Consider the following 18,250-nt stretch of genomic DNA (forward strand, 5'->3'; position numbering starts at 1 on the left):
ATGGATCTTGAATTCTAGGGTGCTTGTGTATCAAGCTGTTTAAGCTGTATTGTAGCATCTTACTCTATGCCATTGCTTTAGTTGCCCTGTGTTGCCTTCTGCTTTTAATATAATAGCACTTGTGCGTAAAGGTTAAGCCCAGACATACAGCAGCCTTTCCACGTGGCAGTCCTCTGCCATTCCCGTTCCTCTAGGAACTTCTGGACCTGTTGGCTGGCTTAGGACTGACCCCAAAACTGCTGTGTAGCCAGAGCTGGTGAGGGTGGTGCTGAGCTCCTTCCTGCTGGCCTGCAGATGTTGGAGGGGTTTGCTAATTCATCATTGAGCAGTTGAACCTGGAAAGGTGTGAGACATCCTCAACTCCTTTTGAGTCAATGGGAGTTCATGGCACTCAGTTTCTTAAAAAATTAGACCTTCTGGAAGTCAGGGCATATAAAATGTTTGTGCATTTACCTCACAAAGCCACAAAACTCTTCAGAAAAGGAATGGAGCGTACTATAAATCGAGTATTCAGAGGGGAAAACAAAAATTTCCTGACTTATTCTTGGCACCAAATATTTAATCATGACATTTAGTCTAAGAAAATGTACAAACTCTCAACATTGGCAATTTATTTTACCCACAAACCAACAACAGACTGATGATGTGCACACAAAGGTTATTTATTTTGAGTGCAGCCAGGGAATGTGAGTATTCCAAATGCTTCCTTGTATCTCCCCATGGGATCTCTTTAATAAGTTGCATAATATTTTTCTGCATTAGAGGATTGTAAGATAGACATGGCAGGTCTCTTCTTTACTTAAATACACCGGTTATGTTTTCTCTTTTCTTGTTTGAAGGAAATGCAAGCAGAGAATGAATAGTTTGTGGACAGTGTTAAATTAAAAAGCATAACTCCAAAGGCCTTTCTAACAATTTATTCTAAAACTATCAGCCAACAGATGATGTTCCAAATTAAGTGGGAGGTTAGGCAAGCATTGATTTAGTTTTTGATTTCTTGAACTGGTAGACAATTCTTTAATAGGAAGAAAAAGAATCCATGACTTAAATCTTTGGACTTATGTCCGGGTAGACCCTTTTCTGAGGACAAGTTTATACATAACCTGTAACAATTTTCTTGGAAAACGTGAAAGCCACTTGGATATTTTCAGTGTATCTTGGCTGACTCTCCCCACTAGAGATTGAGAGCAAGGTTAAAGAAGGATAAGGGAGTGCCACAATGAAAGTATTTTAGTTCTTACGAATTTATGTTAATTTAGAATAGCATTGCTCTTACAGAGTGTTAAGGGTATTTATCTGGAATATCAGGCCCAGTTTGACAGTGATCATGTTACTGGGAAAAGCCAATGAGGCTTAGTGGGCCAAACATCATTACTTTATATCATCAGCACATGACAAGGTAAGACTCCAAATGCATAACTTCAGCATTTAACATGCGGAGACGTGGAGATAAAATTCCTTTCTATGCACTAAAGCACTGAACCCTTTCTCGTTTTGGCAAGAGAATTAGAAAAAGGGCAGCTCTCTGTGGTTACTTGTTTTCTCTGTCTTCAGTTCTGGTGTAACTTGTGATAATGTTTCTGCTGAGCCTGTTTTGTGCGTTTGCTTGTGGCAAGTGGTTGTGCCAATTCTAAATTTATTTGGCTAAGGTGCACTCTTGGGCCTAGCTCGTGCAATGGGATGAAACTCCTTCAAATAGTGTTGACTTTTGGCTGCAGGTTTCTAAGAATTTTTAAGACCAAAGTTTTACCAAAGGTGTGCTTGACGTGACATAAATTCTGCTTGGGAAGAGCATCTGGACACTTGTTTTTGCTTCATCTGTTGCTTGTTATCACTGAACAAAAATTAAAGAAATCCTCAGGCTCTCAGTGAAGCTGGTTGTAGGCCAGCAGTAGGCTTGAGTTTGTAGGGTTTTTATGGCAGTCTTTGTGAAGTCCATGCCATGATAGCAGAGGTATATTATGTTTACTTGTAATGCTTACCGTGGATGCCACTACTAACTTTGAATCTGGTTATCCAGTCACCATGTCCTGTGTTTTTTATTGTATTTTATTGTTTTATATTGGATATACAGTTTATGGGGTTAATTTGTCAGGCAGACTTGCTTTAATATGACCCGTGTTTGTCTTTTTCAGGAGTAACATGCGTGGAAGTACTTGGTAGTGTTGATCACCTGTACCCCGGCGCAAGAGCTCCAGCTTAATCCTTTTCAACACATTTCTTGTAACATGGGGGAAAACGATGATGAAAAATACAGTCAAGCTGGCCAGATATTTGAAAACTTTATACAAGCATCAACATGCAAAGGTACCATTCAGGCCTTTAATATTCTCACTCGCCAACTTGAATTAGATCCTTTGGACAATAGAAACTTTTACACCAAACTGAAGTCAAGAGTGACCACGTGGAAAGCCAAAGCTTTGTGGAACAAGCTTGATAAAAGAGCAGGTCACAAAGAATATAAACGAGGAAAATCTTGTATGAACACTAAGGTAAGTGGAGAAGTTCAGTTTTTATTTCATAGCTTAGAATCTTTTAAACTTGTTTTTCTGCAGAAGCAAAGTTTATACCATCACATGCAATGTAACTTTCCCTTTAATGTACTTTTTGAAACTGGCTGATACCAACTGATTTTGACAAATTTTCAGATACTTTTGTTCTGCAAGTTTTGTGGAAACACAGCATCTAAGACTGGTCCTAAGAGCACCCTGCTTTACAATCTGCCTCAATCGTGGCAGAAAAGTTCTCTGCCCTCTTTAAACATCGATGTCAATCCAGTGTGAAAAGTAAACGCATGAGGCAGTAGGTAGGCTTCATTTATTCCAGGCTCACAAGAACTACTTGCTTTATGAAAAAGGGTTTTGCAAGGTGCAAAGCAGAGTATATTCAGCAGACTCCTCTGTTTGCTGCTTGGTGTGTGCTGTAAGACACAAGGACTGGTCAGACGTGTTTCAGCAGCACTTCCTAAACTGTTCTCTGGGAAGTGCTACTTAGAGGCCTGAGGATCTGTCCTTGTCACCTGGTGTTGACTCTAGTTGCTAAATGACAGTAAGACAAAATCCTGCTCTGCTTAGAGATTATTTAAATACTTTCCTGTAACTGCTTTTTCGCAAGCAGAATTTGGATAATTATGTGGTAGTTATTGAAGGAAATGGTCTGCTTAGTTGTGGTAAGGCCAGGAAATTATTTTCTCTTCAGCAGACCACTCAGTGCCATATTTTGATAGGGAGAACCACTGAACACTGGTATAAATCTAGTTGATAAAACTGTACAAAATACTCTAGTTCATATCACTTGTTAAATCTAGCTATCACAGAATGTTTTTAATAGCTTTGTCTGAGAGTGATTCACTTCTTTACTGCAAGTGATGGCTAAAAGTTGCCCCAAGAAGGATAAGTTTTAAGAAGCTATTTGACTGTGTAGAACAGGGAGGAAGAGCACACTGGTTAGTAGCTAGACCCCCAAACTGTGGACAACTTCTTAATGCTTCAGTGACAGCTTTAATTATTTTATGGACTCAGCAGACAGGCAGTGTTGAACGTCTCTTTCTTCTTGTTTGCATCATTGCATTGAAACATCTCGAAAAAAGCCAGGGAGAAGGACACCATGTTATCTTCAGTACCAATATAGGCCTCTGGGTTTTTAAATTAATTTTTAATAAGCTCTTTATTATTAACTTTTTCTAAGATAATGAATGTCCTTACTACAGTTTTCTTTAAAAAATGAAGAGTGCCATTACAGCTATTTGCAATGCTTTCCTGACAGCCTCTGTTTTTCTCCTTTCCTTTTTCCCTTTGTTTCACTTTTTGACCTGTGTTTCCTTCCTCCCTTTTGTTCTTTTGAAAAGGCCTTGAACATCTGTCATGGAGCATCTTTGTGATGAAAACATACAGGAAAGGGAAAGAATGAGAAAGTGTCCGATGATTAACAAATTATAGGAGATACTCCACATATACCTTACCTACACATACAGCCCCAGGTCCAGATTTCCATGGTTAGTTTGAGGAAGTATTTGCAAAACAAAACAGCAGTTTTAAGAGCCAGGTGAAATAAAAAAATGAAGTACTTCTCTCTCAAGTGTGAAATTACAAAGCCAGGGTCTGGTTCTGCAAAGTTCCTAGGCAAAATGATTAATTTTTGTATATGGTGAAGAGACTCACGGAAATCAATTGGTACATAAAAGACAGCCTGTGTAATGCTTTACAAGGCTGCCAAGCAGGAGGCTAATCAACACCTTCTGCAGGGTTGAAAGTATGGTATTACTGCTCTTCGAGAGTAAAGATTTATTTTTAGTGGCGCTGTGTAAGTATTTGTAGAAATTAATGGACATATCTATGATGCACATATGATCAAATTGCAAATGAATATAGGATGTTCGTATATGAACAGAGTGTGTATAGATATTCTGTGAAATACTTGTAGATGTTCACTATGAACCTGGACCATGCCCAGACCCACACTTCACTGTGTCATCACTGACTTAATGAGAGAAACATGAATCTCCAGATTGCTGCAAATGAAAAAACATGAATCTTCAGTTTGCTGCGAATGGAAGCAGTAACCACGGTCTGCGGGCTCTGTGGGGATATCTACCAAACATTCCTCACACATGAATCACAGCCGGCTGTGAAAGCCTATCTATGCAACAGGAATGAGAGGAGACACGTTGGGCAAAGACTGTGGACTCCCTGATGGTTGCCGTGGTGGACTCTGACAGCCCCGCTTACTGATAAGGAATTCCCAGAAATGCTGGCAGTCCAACCAAAATGCCAGTGCAGAGAGATTAGGCTACAATATACATACCACAATTTCCCTTTGTGCAACTGGCAATTTTAAGCTTCTGTCTTTCTCGCATGTGATGCTGGCTACCATTTTTAGTAGTGAAGCAGGCAAATGGGAGTTGTCAGGGCAAATCCTGACAGCAGCGCCCAGCGCTCACCTCTGTGGAGTTGCCCGGGGGCTGGTTGAAGTAGATCAGCCCGCAGTAAAAATCTTACTTGTTAAATAGGATCACAAGATGAGCTAAGTGGATTTTTGCAACTGCAGTTCTGTAAACAGAGCCAAGATTGCTAGTAGGCATTATTTTAAAGAAGTATATGACTTGAAGGCTTTATATGATTTTGTGGCCATGAGCTCTGTAGCTGAATCTGTAGCTCACAGTTCTTCTCAGATACAGCTTTGCAATCTCTCTGGCTTCTTTCAATCTTCCCAGTCTTCTTTGGAGAAGATAAAAGAGATAAAATGCAGTCAGGATCGAAACTACTAATGTATCTCTTTTTTTAATTATTATTTTTTAATTTATTTATTTTTAAACCAAGAACCTGCTGCCTTGCCCAAAACCAGTTCATTTTTTTGCACAGTATTCAAGAGCTGAATGCTGTACTTGTTGATTTTTTTTTTGTGTGCTTAAAAACTCCTTAGCCACACTTAAGTTACTCATGATAATATGCATAAGTTATATACATAGAAAACATTCCGCTCCAGCTAAATAACAATAATCCTCTGTCTTAACTGCTGTTGAAGAACATTGCCCAATACAGCTTTCAGAGTTTCTACAATGATATGATTTTAAGCTGGATGAATAAAACCAGTTGAACAACTTTTGAAGTTCAAACCCCCTGCTATTTCAGAATTGCCTTACTGTGGACTTTACTTTCCCTTTAATTACTTGTAGAAGAAAAAACAACCAAACAAACCAACAAAAAACCAACCAAACACTAAACCCAACCAACAAAACAAAACAAACACCAAAAATACCCCCAACAAAACCAAGCCCAATAACAACAAAACCCAAAGTGCTGCAGAAAGACATGCACAAAATTGGGGAAGAAACAAACTTTTTTTTGGAACTGTAAGAGCCCATCTCTATGTATGTTAAATCTCTATCAAACATACACTTCCATCACAAGCTTGTAAAATGGGAATGAGCTATGTTCAGAATAGATGCCTCTGGAGCTGGCATTTGCACAGTTCACCAGTATTAGAGGGAAACAGAAGTCTGTCCTAAGTGGCCAAAACTCTAGAAACCATACTGTGATTTTTTGCAAATATGTCTAGAAAAACAGCACAGCTTGATTATCTTGGCAAAGCTCCTCTCTCATTTTCATCTTTTGCTAATCAATTCAGAGTAGCATGCTTGGTATCTATAATGATTATTTGTTTCTTCATGGAATGAAATGTAGCTAGACGATCAAAGAAGATTAAAGGTTTAACATATGTTGTTCACCATGCCAGCAGTTTGACTGTCTCTCTAAATTTTTGAACATGCAAAACTTAATATGATGATGAACAAGAATTCGTCCAGCTAGTTGCACAGTGTATTCAATAGCCTATTGAAGACATATGAGAGTGTTCTCTAAATATTTATTTGAACCTCTCTGTATGGTATAGGTTCTTTACTTGATTTAATGGCAGTTTACATGTGTAAATGATAAAGATATGTGCCTGTACATGTAAATGAGGCTCCCACTGATGTTTGGGATATGTATGTGTGTGTATCAGAGGGCAGGACCTGGTTCATGCTGTGCACCTGAAATTCTGGCTCTCCCAAGACTGTAGATTCGTGTTTGAGAAGAGCAGAGATTGCTGCACATGGAAACATCCCAGAATTATTCTGAAGGGAGGTGTTTCTCTAAAGCATGCAAATGTGATGTTGTCTTCCCCCTCAAACACGTATGCTGTTTCTTTTCAAAACACGTGTTTACGCTTGGGGAGAGCTGAGGACACTTTGATTCAAGTGCCAACATGTAGTTATCGAGTGCCTTGACAGACTCTAGCGTTTCTCTCTGGGTATGCCCAGTTTCAGATGATGGTGTTGTGCATTGTGGGGAGGGCACTGGCCAATTCCTGTTCACAGCTTTGTTCTTCCAAGCACTATCTCTATGGTAGGCCCCACCTTGGGCAGGGTTTCTGGGCAGAAGACTTGCACAGCTTAAGCAGAGGTTTCATGGCCTAACTAGACATTAGTATAAAGCAGGTTTTGAGTGCTGTGTATATAAATATATACTTATGTGCATTTGTAGGTGTATATCTGTCATATGTATGTGTGTATCTGTCATGTAGATTCCTTAAAAACAAATGCAATGATCTTGAACTCAGTCCCTCTTGGCCTCTCGTTTTCCTCATTCCTGGACTTGGCCTTTCAAAGCTTGTTTTCTATTAGATTAGGTTCTCTTTCAAAAAGTCATGTTGGGAAACTTACTGCAAGAGAATGACTCTAAAATTATTTATGACTGTATTTCCAGGGCTTGCGTAAAAACGCAGTGGCTCTTTTCAGTAGTGTCACATGCTGTTGGTCCTGCCCGGGCTTGGTGGCGTTGGCATTTCTGTCACAGGGAAGGCTCCACGGTGCTGCTTTAGCTGAGGCAGCGTTACAGAGAGCGTGTGGCTTGAGGGGGGATGGAGGGGAGTTGGGGGCCAGGATGTGAGTCAGCTGAAGAGGGGCCCTGGGTCAGAAATGGGGATGGAGGTTTGGAGCTTTGGAATTGACTCAGCTCTGGCTCTGGGACTCATCTCCATGTACAAACCACATTGGTGTACCCACAGATGATAAAACAGGATGGTCTTTATCTGCCAAACCCCTTCCGCTCTTTTGCCTATTGTCTTCATTTGCGAAGACTGCCAAATGAATGCTTTGGGAGTTAATAAAACCTTCCTTGCTTGGTCCTCTCCTTCCCACAGTGCTGAGAAGGGGAGAGGTACTTCTTGGCAGTGCTGGCTGCTGCCGTGTTCTGTAGCTGTAGGATAATCACCAGGATGGGGAGTGGATACCAGGTCTCTCTCCTTGTTATTAGGTAGAAATTGGCTTCTTACCATTCCTCAGTTGTTTACAAACATACTAATCTGCAGTCTTGCCCCTCATAGTAAATTAGGCAGGTTGGGTTCTAGATGTCTTCCTCTCCCTTCTCTCTACCTTCCTCTGTAGTGCTAAACAAATACTCATCTCTTAATTAAGCAAATCATCCAGCGTGTATAAACCTGCTGGTATTGTGGCTGAATTTCCTCCTGAAGCGCTGGCGTTTGTTGATCCTTCAGAGGCAACTCACAATTTTTAAGCCAGGTTTCCGCTGTGCTGTATGGCTGTATGTACTGGTACAGAAGCCAGTGAGTTTGTGTGTTCTGACTGATTGTGTCCCTTGAGACAAATACTTTTTTTTTTTTAAAAGAGAGTAATTGAATAGTAACATGAAAGAAGGGAGTGCTAGTTGTGCTCCAACTCAAAAATATCCTTATTATATTGCAAACTTTAACCTGTTTATTCTATAAAGAGCAAATATCCAGATGGCATGTCCCTTTTGCTGGATTTGCTAATCTCTTCAAAATAATAATCGAAATGGGGAGATTTCCAAACATGATAATCAGGGTTTATAATGAACACACCAAACTTATCTTAGATGTATGAGATAGCATTGCTGACTTGCTTATTATAATAAAAACACATTCCTGTGAAGGTCATAAAACTCGAAACTAGAAGCTGACTGCCATATTTATAGGAGGTTTAGTGAATGAAAAGGGTTGTGACTTTCACAAAAAGACATTCAGCTGCTTGCTTGCCTTTTTTTTCCTCCCAAATTGAAATACACAGTGCTTGGATAGCTGAATCCAGAAACTACAGAGGTGTTATGGGCATTCAGAGCCATGTATTCTATTGACGTTTAAAGTGGCATCTAGGATTGTTTGGTGTACATGAAAGACAAACTGTTTATTTTGGTATCTGTGCTTTTTTGCTTTTGCCTTTTAGGCACCTAAAAACTTGCACTGGTTTTTCATTGTAAACTTATTTTAAAGTATTTTAATATGTAACTTTTACAGAATTATTTCCAAGTGGTAGAAAACATGGGGCTAATGAGAATAAGTGGTAAAGAAGATTTGTTTGAGATGAGGGGAGAAGTAGCAAGTTACTTGTGAACATGCAGTGAAACCACAGAAGTCACCGTCTATGCATTTTTATCTCGAAGGGTTTTTAGCGAGGGGATGAGGAGAAGCCCGGGTGATGGCAGGACACGCAGCAGACAGGGTTCTTTGGAAACAAAAAAAAGCATTTGACTCTTTGAGCTGTGTTTTAAACTGAGATTGGGCCAAATTACGTCAGCAAAAGCAAATGTTTGGCATGTGATTTGGTAATGAAGTCACTTTATTTTTATTATCCTACAGACATTTCCACAAACACACGATTTTTCAGCTTTATCGGTCATGAAAAGCAATGAAGCCCAGCCAAAGTAACGTAATCAGACAACCTAACTAAGACGTTTTCAGGCATTTGGGAATTTTAAATTTTTTGGCTTGCAAGATAACAGTAGCTTTACATCTGTACTTAAAAGCACTGTGCTGTTTCTGTGTCCCGTGCTTAATGGCTTTGCAAGTAATCGGCAAACAGAAGGGAACTGTCCCACCCTGACCTGATTTCCTAGATGTTTTATAGAGGTTCCCACAGGGAGTGACACCCAGTTACTTTCACACAAAACGCTACTATTGTCTCTGCAAGTGGCTTAATTAAGTTTGGATGAAGCAAAAGGTTGTGACGGGGTGTGTTCCCACACACAACTCTGGCTTTGCAGTGGTTTGGGTTTGTGTGAAGCGACAGGTCCGTATGTCTGTCCACCATTCAGGGGTGCTCCAGTGTGGGCCCCACACCACCCGTGTCCATGCTATGTTCTGGCTTCTTCTCCAGGCCTCAGAGAGCCCCCAGATGTGGTTGTCAGGGGTTTGTTGTTAGCTATGTTTCCAGCTTCGCTCTGGTAATGTTTGTGTACCGATAAGTGAGGAAATACATAACTTTTGCTACCAAGACGTGATTAAACACTTGGCTGCTAAAAACCAGATTTCAGACAATAAGGCAATTTCCTGTCTCGTACAGCTCAGGTCCTTCCCAAGGTTCCCATGTCTGTCGTGAGAACCTGGGATTTTGGGGATGTGGTTGTTCTCTTTCCTCTTTCAGCTGACAAATCTAATTCTACATTGTTTTCTGTTTTAGGCAAAACGCTTTTAAAAGACTTTTGGTAGAAGGTAAAATACCACAGTTCTAGGAGGTGCTCTATAAGAAGTGAAGATGTAAAATGCAGGGTGTTTCAAGATGGACCCAGTGTCAAAGCAGTACATTTCTTTCCTGTACTTTAGAAAAAAAGGTTTTGAAACTCACACATGAAAATCTCCAGCTTGAAGACATCTGGTTACTAAATAAGCGGTCAAATGTGCAGGTCTAAAACAACTCCAGAAAAAGAGATATAGTGATTTCAATTTGGGTCCATCTTTTTGAAGCGCCCTGTATTTCAGTAGAAGCTGATTGTCTTAAGCAAATAACACATTCTATTTGTATTTCCTCTCTAAAAGCCTTAGCAGTGACGGAGTTTAACCGGGATGTTGTCATGACAAAGTAGAAATTCCCCTTTAATGCTCTTGAAATTGGGTTAATTTGCCTCACTTTCTCTGCTACAGTGTTTAAAGGTGGATTATTGTTGTTCAGTTCTTAAAATTCCCACATTGCCTAACGTGTCTACATTTATGCACAGAACTTGTTTGTGTCTGCAAACCGCCAGGTTTCTGGAAACATGGACACCTGTTTGCCATTTCAGGTCTCTAGGATATTTGTGCCTTAACCTATATATCTGATGAAAAATGTTTATTGAAAAATAATCTGAGTTTATACCCCAATGTGACATTATTATAGTTTTCTAATTGTTCAGTCTTCTAACCTTTCCCTTGGCTTAGGAATGTTTGGGTGGGTTTGAGCTGTATTTTGGAACAAACCTGGTGGTGGGAAGAACCACGTATTTCTGTGGTGAAAAAGCCTTCGCAAGGGAGAGCTGTCATCCTGGCAGCTGGGCACGTTTTACTGCAAATCTTCCAGAACCATGGCAGCCTGAAAGGTGCTTGATGTGCCTTGGTTTTGTCTGGCTCTTGGGTGATGGCAGGAGGACAAGTGATATATCGTTTCAGCTAACAGAAGAGCTGTACTTCATGTCTACTGAAGTTTTAAATTAAAAATACATGAGAGCTGTGGGGCTGTTATACAAACCAACTGGGAGAGGAGGGATGAAGTAGGTACTGGTGGCATCTTGCATTGCTTGTGAGCGCTACAGCCAGATACAGGCATCTGCCTCCTTTATGAAGAAGTTGGCCCAGCATGTCTGAAGGAAGCAGAAGCTGCAGTTCTGACTTGACCCTCATAAAGCCCTTGCTGTAATGAGCAAACTTGTGAATATAGTTTAGATTAAGTTATGGCACATGGGCAGCTAAAGAGCTGTACTTAGAGCAGTGCTAGCGATAGTTTGCTGCCACGCTGGGGCAACACATTAAGTGGGATTTCAGTGATCGTTGCTGTAGACTGGTATTTGTCATACTAATGAAGAATTTGGGTGCTGGACTGAGGAGGTGCAGAGGTAACCAAGCTGGAATGGGTTGCAAGTGCTTTGAAATGCAGGATTAGATTTTTTTTTAAATATTGAAAAATTGAAGAAACGGTCTGAGATCAACAGGATAAAATTTATGAAAGCTACTAGAAAATTATGATCCTTCTAACAAAGGAGTGTAACACTCAGATAAAATTGGGAATATGCTGCAGATAATGATTTGGTGCATATAATGGACCACACACCAAGCCTGAGTCCATAGGATGTGGTGTTGACTCAAGGGGAGCTGATTCTGGGAGCCTAAGGAGGCCTGTGGTGTCAGGGACTGGGGTGGTTTCCTTTTCATCTAGGTGGTGCAGGTGAAAACCCAGCTAAAATATTTTGCCCAACTTGAAGCATGTGTTACAGACAAGAGAGAGATAAACAAGACCAAGAATGGTCAGAGTTTTAGAGACGAGACTGTGACCTGTAGGAAAGGCTTAAATACCTTAATTTAATCTATGTTAGAAACACTACATAGTTACTTGGAACACAACTAGAACTGTTTTTCATTTCACCTTCTCTCTCTAATAGTCTTGCAAACATGGCTAGATCAAATTCTGTTTAGTTTTTCAAAGTTTGATTTTGCTGTGGATATTTGCTGCTCCTGTTTCAGCCCAAAGAACAGCTCGTGTTTCCCAAGGTCATGCCTGTTCTGCTTAAGAAACCAACCAAGAGATACTTGCCTTGCATCACTCTGGATTTGTTCATTTGACTAAGATACTAACTGAGAAGGAACTACATGGTTATGCCAGACTTTGAATTAGTCTTGTGGTGCTTACTTGCACTGTCCGTTTAAATGAGTTACAAGAGCAGCTTTAGAAGGACCTGTGCAACAGCAACTACTCCTCTCTGTGGCTGGTGTCCACCTCCTCATCCTACCTGTACTCTCCACCGTCCTCTCCAGATTTACAATTGAGATAAAACAACTGCCCCAGGATAAATTGCAACTCAGATTAGAGAGCATTGCAAGAGATGGGGACGAGCTTCCTGCCAAGGAGTACACACCCAGGTCATTAATAACAAGTTACGTTGATCAGCAAGGGCTCGGTGGAAGGCAGATGCATTTCTCTTGGATTTTTTTTTTTTAGTGAGGTAGGCAATAATTGTTTGTGGTGGGCAGCCGTTCCTGGTAGGTGGGGGCTGTGGTGAGCGGCGGGGCAGCCACTGGGTCTGCTGGCCACCAGCTCTGTGTTGAACTTGGCTGGAGGCCCCATGGCGGGTGGGAGGGTCACTGCCCGACAGCCCCAGTGCTGCAGAACAAGCTGGGGTTGCTCAGGCAGGTGCTTCTGAACTTCACCCTGGCTGGAATGTGAAAACAGAGTCATTACTACGCGTCTGTGTAAATAAACACTGATCTCCGTATGTTTGTCTCATTTCTGTTCTGTAGGATGCTGGTGTAAAAGAGACTGTTACACCTCGTGATATGCAACTTGCTGCCAAATGTTACGTCTTCAACTCTGCCACAAGCACGTTCCTTTTCATATTTTTTCACCTTTTTTATATTTACTTTTATTTTGCAAGACTCCCTCCTTCAGTAATAAGGACTCTTTATGTACCTTCTTTGTTTTCAACCAAAAAGATTTTGGAAATAAGAACTAGAGGTGGTGAAATCTGATTTTCACTGTGTGATATGCTGCCAGTAGCCTGGCCTGTTGGTTCTGTATGAGAGCTGTTAACTTGCTCTGCTATCGGAAACCTTCCGAAAAATGTTACACTAAAGATACAGTTTCTAATTGTTTGAGCTGTCCATGTCCATTTTGCTTGTTGACACTACTGAATGCCGTATTGCTAACAGGTGCTGGCTGGTCGATTCCTAGTGTTTTCAAATTGTAAATAAAAATGTGAAAAGTAAAAGCATTGTCTACCTCTAGCAAACTGGTATGTGCAAGATACCAGTTAAATGAACTGAAAAAAAAGAATAAATTCAGGTTGTTACTCTTTGAGGCTGTATTTGGCTCTAGTGGTGAAGTGGCTGTGAGTGTGAGCACTGGAACTGCGGTGGCTTTGAAGATTGTATGATGAGCTGGAAGAAGGTAGAACCCGGGAGCCCCAAATTGCTGCCTTCTTGTACAGCATTGCATTTGAGCTCAGCTATAGCTGCTGTACACTGCTGTAGTGTCATTCTGCTTAGGAAAGTTAGAAATGATTAGATTAAATGATTCAGCTCTTCAAAAATAAATAATAGTTTTAAAGTCTGGATTCTGACTCTGACCTGATAGCTGGTTCTGTGTGAGCTCACTTACCCAGTGCCGGCTTCTAAAAGCCAAGTCTTAATTGGATATTGGTAAAAAAGTCGCCTAATAGAAAAATGTATTTTAGAACATATTTTTTAAATATTCTGTGAAATGACCTTGGAATAGCTTTACTCACCGCTCTAAAAGCCAGTTTCTAAGTGGAAGCTTAGCTGATTTGTTAGTTTGTTGTAATTGTTTAGTTAAAAATTTTAGGTTCAGTGTAATATTGCTGTAGACAGACCAGGCTGTAGCAACAGTGCTATATTTATTTATTTATTACCCACATTACCCATTTCTTCCTGTGGCAACGCCATGGTTGTTGACCAACTTGCCTGCATGCTTTGCATGCCATAAAGCATGAGAAATCTCTTCCTCTGGGTCTGTATACAAGTTCTCTACTGGCTGGTTACTGGCTGATCAGCCCCTGATCCTGAAACCATGTAGAGGATTAATTATTCTCTTGCAATCACAGTCTCATGAGCGTCATTCCTCTCCAGGCTCCCGAGACTTGGGGCTTGGTCTCTGCTTAGTCTCTGCTCTGCTCGGACTTGACTCTTCATGCTTTCCATTCCTCATCTCTGTCCGCCAGTTCTTCATTTCTGGATGAATTGTTTTGTTTCATGGGTTTGTTTTGGGTTTGTTTTGCTAAGTTTTAAGGGATAGCCTTAAAGCATTATCTCAGTATGACAGGCATAAGCCTACAAAAAAAAAGGCAAGGTACTTGTGTGCTGCCAACCATATTCATAACTGGGATAGTCAGGCAACATTCTTTCTGCAAGGTTTATCTTGTTTCATTTTGATTGTTTAAGCAACTGGCCAGAAAAAAAGCAAATAAACCAGTCTCTTCTGGTTTTGGGGTGTGGTTTTTTCTCCCATTTTGATTACAGTGAATGACAGGTAAGAAAACAGCAAATAAGCTCTTAATTTCAAAGGATGTTAGAGGGTTTATTTTTTACTTTATTTGAGGAGATTTTTGGATTAAAGCGCTTGACTGATTCCTGGTGGATAATCTGTTTATTTGAAATAGTATAACATTTCTTGTCAGATGATGTGTGGGTTTTCTTCAGATAACTGTAACTGTGGTGCAGGGGAACTGAAAGTTTCTAGAGATACTTTTCTGTATCGTGTCTACTTGCATTTTTTTTTAATTATTATAAAAGCTCTGAGATCAAGTCAACGTATTTAAAATATGACCAATGCCAGCTGAGAGAGATCTTCAGAAAACCTCCAAAAAATCAAAGTCACAACAGCTTTGATGCATCAACAAAGTAACTTTTGACCTTCCTGCACACTGAATGTATACAGCCTTTCTTTAATGTGTTGCATAGCAGACTACAAGTTTCAGATGTCTTTCATACCATTGTTTTGATTTCAAACTATGGAAAGGTTTTTATATGCCAGTCTAATATTAGTACATATATCTCAGAGACAGAGAGGGTGGATGGACAAGTGTGTCCAAATTCATCCAGGAAAAATGAAGGCACGTGGGTTTTTTTTCCATGCAGAAGCTTATCTTCCAAAAAAGAGAAAAAAATCCCAGTAAAGATGAGCCAAATGAATGCAATAAATGTACTAATGTTTCACTTCTGGCATTTTGACCCAATAAAACAGGAGGGCAATAAAGATAGATCCTCTGATCCCTGGATTGTGCCGTGTCCAGCTGCGAGTGCAGCAGCTGCAGGGCGCGGTGCTGAGGAAAGCACTTTGGACAAAGTCAGCCTAGATTAGGTAGCTTCAAATGCACGTTACAGTCTTTTAAAAAGAAAAACAGCAATGTCTTTGTTTTTGCCAATTGTTGATACAGGTGCTTTTGGCAGGAGATGACAACCCTGCATATTTCTGAGGTGCGCAGCTGGGGGTACAAAGGGTGAAATGCTGGTGGGGTGGACTCGTGTTGCGTTTCCTGCACCAGGGCAGGGTTTTGTTGCTGCCAGTGGTGGCAATTTGGGGTGCGTGAGCCTTGCTGTTCCCAGCTGTCTTTGAACTTCCCCAACAGTGCTGTTTGTGTGGTGTTCACACTCCAAAAATGTCTGCTCAGCAAGATCCAGCTAGTCTTAATAATATTTTAACGTAGATTTTGTAACTATCTGTAGTACATTTAAGTAGTGTTCGCATAACCCTTTGGAGAGTTAGGAACTCTCATTAAAATACATTTAACTGAATACTTTTTTTGACAAATGGAACATTTTTAACCTTACTAATTTTATAAGGAGCTCATAAAACATAGTTTAATAAAGGAAAACATGCTTTTAAAGAGTACTTAATTTTTGTAGGGTGAGTTTAATTAGCTCTTACACCTTTTCTTCCCCTTCACTTGACAGAAGAATTTTTTTTTCTTTTAATGTCTGCATGTAGTATAGATCTGTTCACTACAGAAATTTGGGGTATTTAAGTATCTGGCCTCTTTCTAAAAAAGAAGGAAAGAATTCTTGCTTTAGGTCGGCAAGGTCCCTTTTCTATATGTGTATGTAGGTGAATGGGCACCTTCCAAATCACTGTCATATTTAGCTGCAGTTATCATCAGTGTTCTTGATAGGGTCATGTTCTGTTTGCCTTTTAGCAAAACTGGTTCTATAGGTATGGTAATACTCAACAAGTCAGCAGCAGGCAACAAGGGCAAGCTTCTCACGTGATGTAGGGCATGTTACTGTCAAGAGAGCGCTGGGCTCCCGTAGCTTTAATGTGTCTGGTACCTGAGCCATCTTGTAGCGACTCGTCCTTCATTGGTGCCAATGACTGGCCTGCTGTGTAGAAAAGGAGATGAAAAGCAGTTTGTATGGGGACCTTTGTCTAGAGAAGCAGCGAGTGCCTGAACAGGGTTGCTGAGTTTAGGGGAACAACCATGTGTTGAAGTGCTTTGGTAGGACCAGGGCTGTAGCAAGACTAGACTTGCATTTTAGACTGAGAAAATGTATTGTGCCTATTGTGAGCTTAACCTTTTTTTTTTTTCTTTTATTTAAAGTTTTAGCTCTTGACATTTTTAACATTGTCTGAAGTGGCATATGCAATTTTATTTTTCAGTGGCTTCAATTACAATGTTTCAAACTTTAAAAATTGTACCGGCTATTCCGTGGATTCAGAGTACATTTGACTGCACTGTTGTATCCAGTGGCTGTCAGTGAATTTGTGATAAAATCTGACACTACAAATATGAGATGAACTGTAAGTCAGTAAGTCGGGAATGTCCTACTGAGCAGTCCTATTTTTGCCAGAAGCATTTTCGTGTCTAGTAAAAGGGATGAAGTGAAAAGCATTGTGGTGGAGAGAGCTTCCCCCTGCCGCTTCTGGTAGCCGCCTGCCTGAGCTGCTTATGCAGCTGTTTCTCTTTGGAGCCTTTCCAGGGAAACAGTCATTGCTGATCCAGAAAATGTGTTGTTTCATTACATTTCCTGCCTATCTCGTGTTGCGTCACAGTTAGCGCTATCATGAATAAACACTTGCCCAGATCCATGCAGGCTGTGATCCTGTGGAATCAGTCAAATGAATCCTTCGTGCATCCTTGTCACTTTGGACATTGCACAACAGCCAGGGCTGGTGTGAAGTCCCAGATCTGGTGACTGTGGAAATTAATATACCCGAGGCCCAGAGCAAGCGATGGCAGAGGGTTTGTCATGCAAATGTGAAGTCTTCTGTCCTTCTGTGTCCTGTGGGCTGTCTAGGTGCGGGCAGAGCCCCTTATCACTACGTGGCCCACAGCCCCCGGGGGCACCTGCAGCACCGTGCGTGGGGAAAGCCACCCCTTGATGCTCCTTTCTCATAGCAAGAGCTATTCCTGTAGATTTTGAATTCAAAGTGGTAGTCTGAGTAAATATTACATATAAGCTAAAGGAAGTTAAATAATCGAGGCAGACGATGTGCATTATTTTTTCACTAGTATGTATGTGTGTTTCCACTGAGGAGTGGAAGTGGTACTTCTGACCTGGCATGCCCTAGGACAAAGAAGGATGTCTCTGTGTCTATCCAGTTGCTGTCAAGAAGGAGTCTCTTCTTTTTCACCTCCAAAACAAATGAAAGGCAGAAATAATAAAATCTTGAATTCCTGGAGTGACTGTAACTTCCATCTTCATCCCAAGACCATACAGGGAGTACATAATAACTGAACATTTGTTTGTTTTCCAGGAGTAATTTTAACTGTTGAGTACTTTGGGCAGGAGAGCAGTGATAGATTCAGAGTTGGACGATAACAGTGTAATGCATCGAGGTGCAACAGGACTGGTCTATTCATAACTGTGCAAAGAGATGCTGTTTGATTGCATCCACCACCCACATGCTATTTGTAGACTGCTTCACTGTCAGCAGATAAATGCTGCGAGCTCACTTTTTGGGTTTTTTTTTTTACATTTTTCAAGGTAAATGAGAAGATTCTGCCTTTAAATTGTTAAAATGGATGAGATTTTTGTGACTAGGTCATTGCGGAGTGTTACTTTGTTTTTGTTTGTTTTTTTTTGTTAAACATAGTGCTAGTATTCTTGCTCTCTGCCCCTTTCTCTCAAAACTTCAGTTGTTTCTGTAAGTTTACTGCATGAAAACCAATGGAGGCGTTCCGCAAATTCTCAGCTGTTAAACTGCATATGGTTTTTCCAGAAAGGGATATAGGTGCCTGGATTCACAGGCTGCAGATTTAAT

The 18,250-nt window shown here is 40.6% G+C and overlaps 1 protein-coding gene across 16 annotated transcripts in view; it reads left to right on the plus strand.

Moving 5' to 3' along the window:
• Window positions 1–18,250, plus strand: part of MICAL2 (microtubule associated monooxygenase, calponin and LIM domain containing 2) — a 133,211-nt gene that overhangs the window by 21,610 nt on the left and 93,351 nt on the right. For all 16 annotated transcript variants that reach the window (XR_010473112.1, XR_010473113.1, XM_065065329.1 and 13 more), the window contains exon 2: window positions 2,136–2,492. Coding sequence is in view for 14 of the 16 variants with exons in the window: in XM_065065329.1 (XP_064921401.1) it covers window positions 2,229–2,492 (264 nt within the window). In the remaining 2 variants the exon portion in view is untranslated. The remainder of the gene's footprint in view (window positions 1–2,135; window positions 2,493–18,250) is intronic.

This window comes from Columba livia, chromosome 5 (genome assembly GCF_036013475.1).
Source record: "Columba livia isolate bColLiv1 breed racing homer chromosome 5, bColLiv1.pat.W.v2, whole genome shotgun sequence".
In the NCBI taxonomy this organism is placed as follows: Eukaryota; Metazoa; Chordata; class Aves; order Columbiformes; family Columbidae; genus Columba; species Columba livia.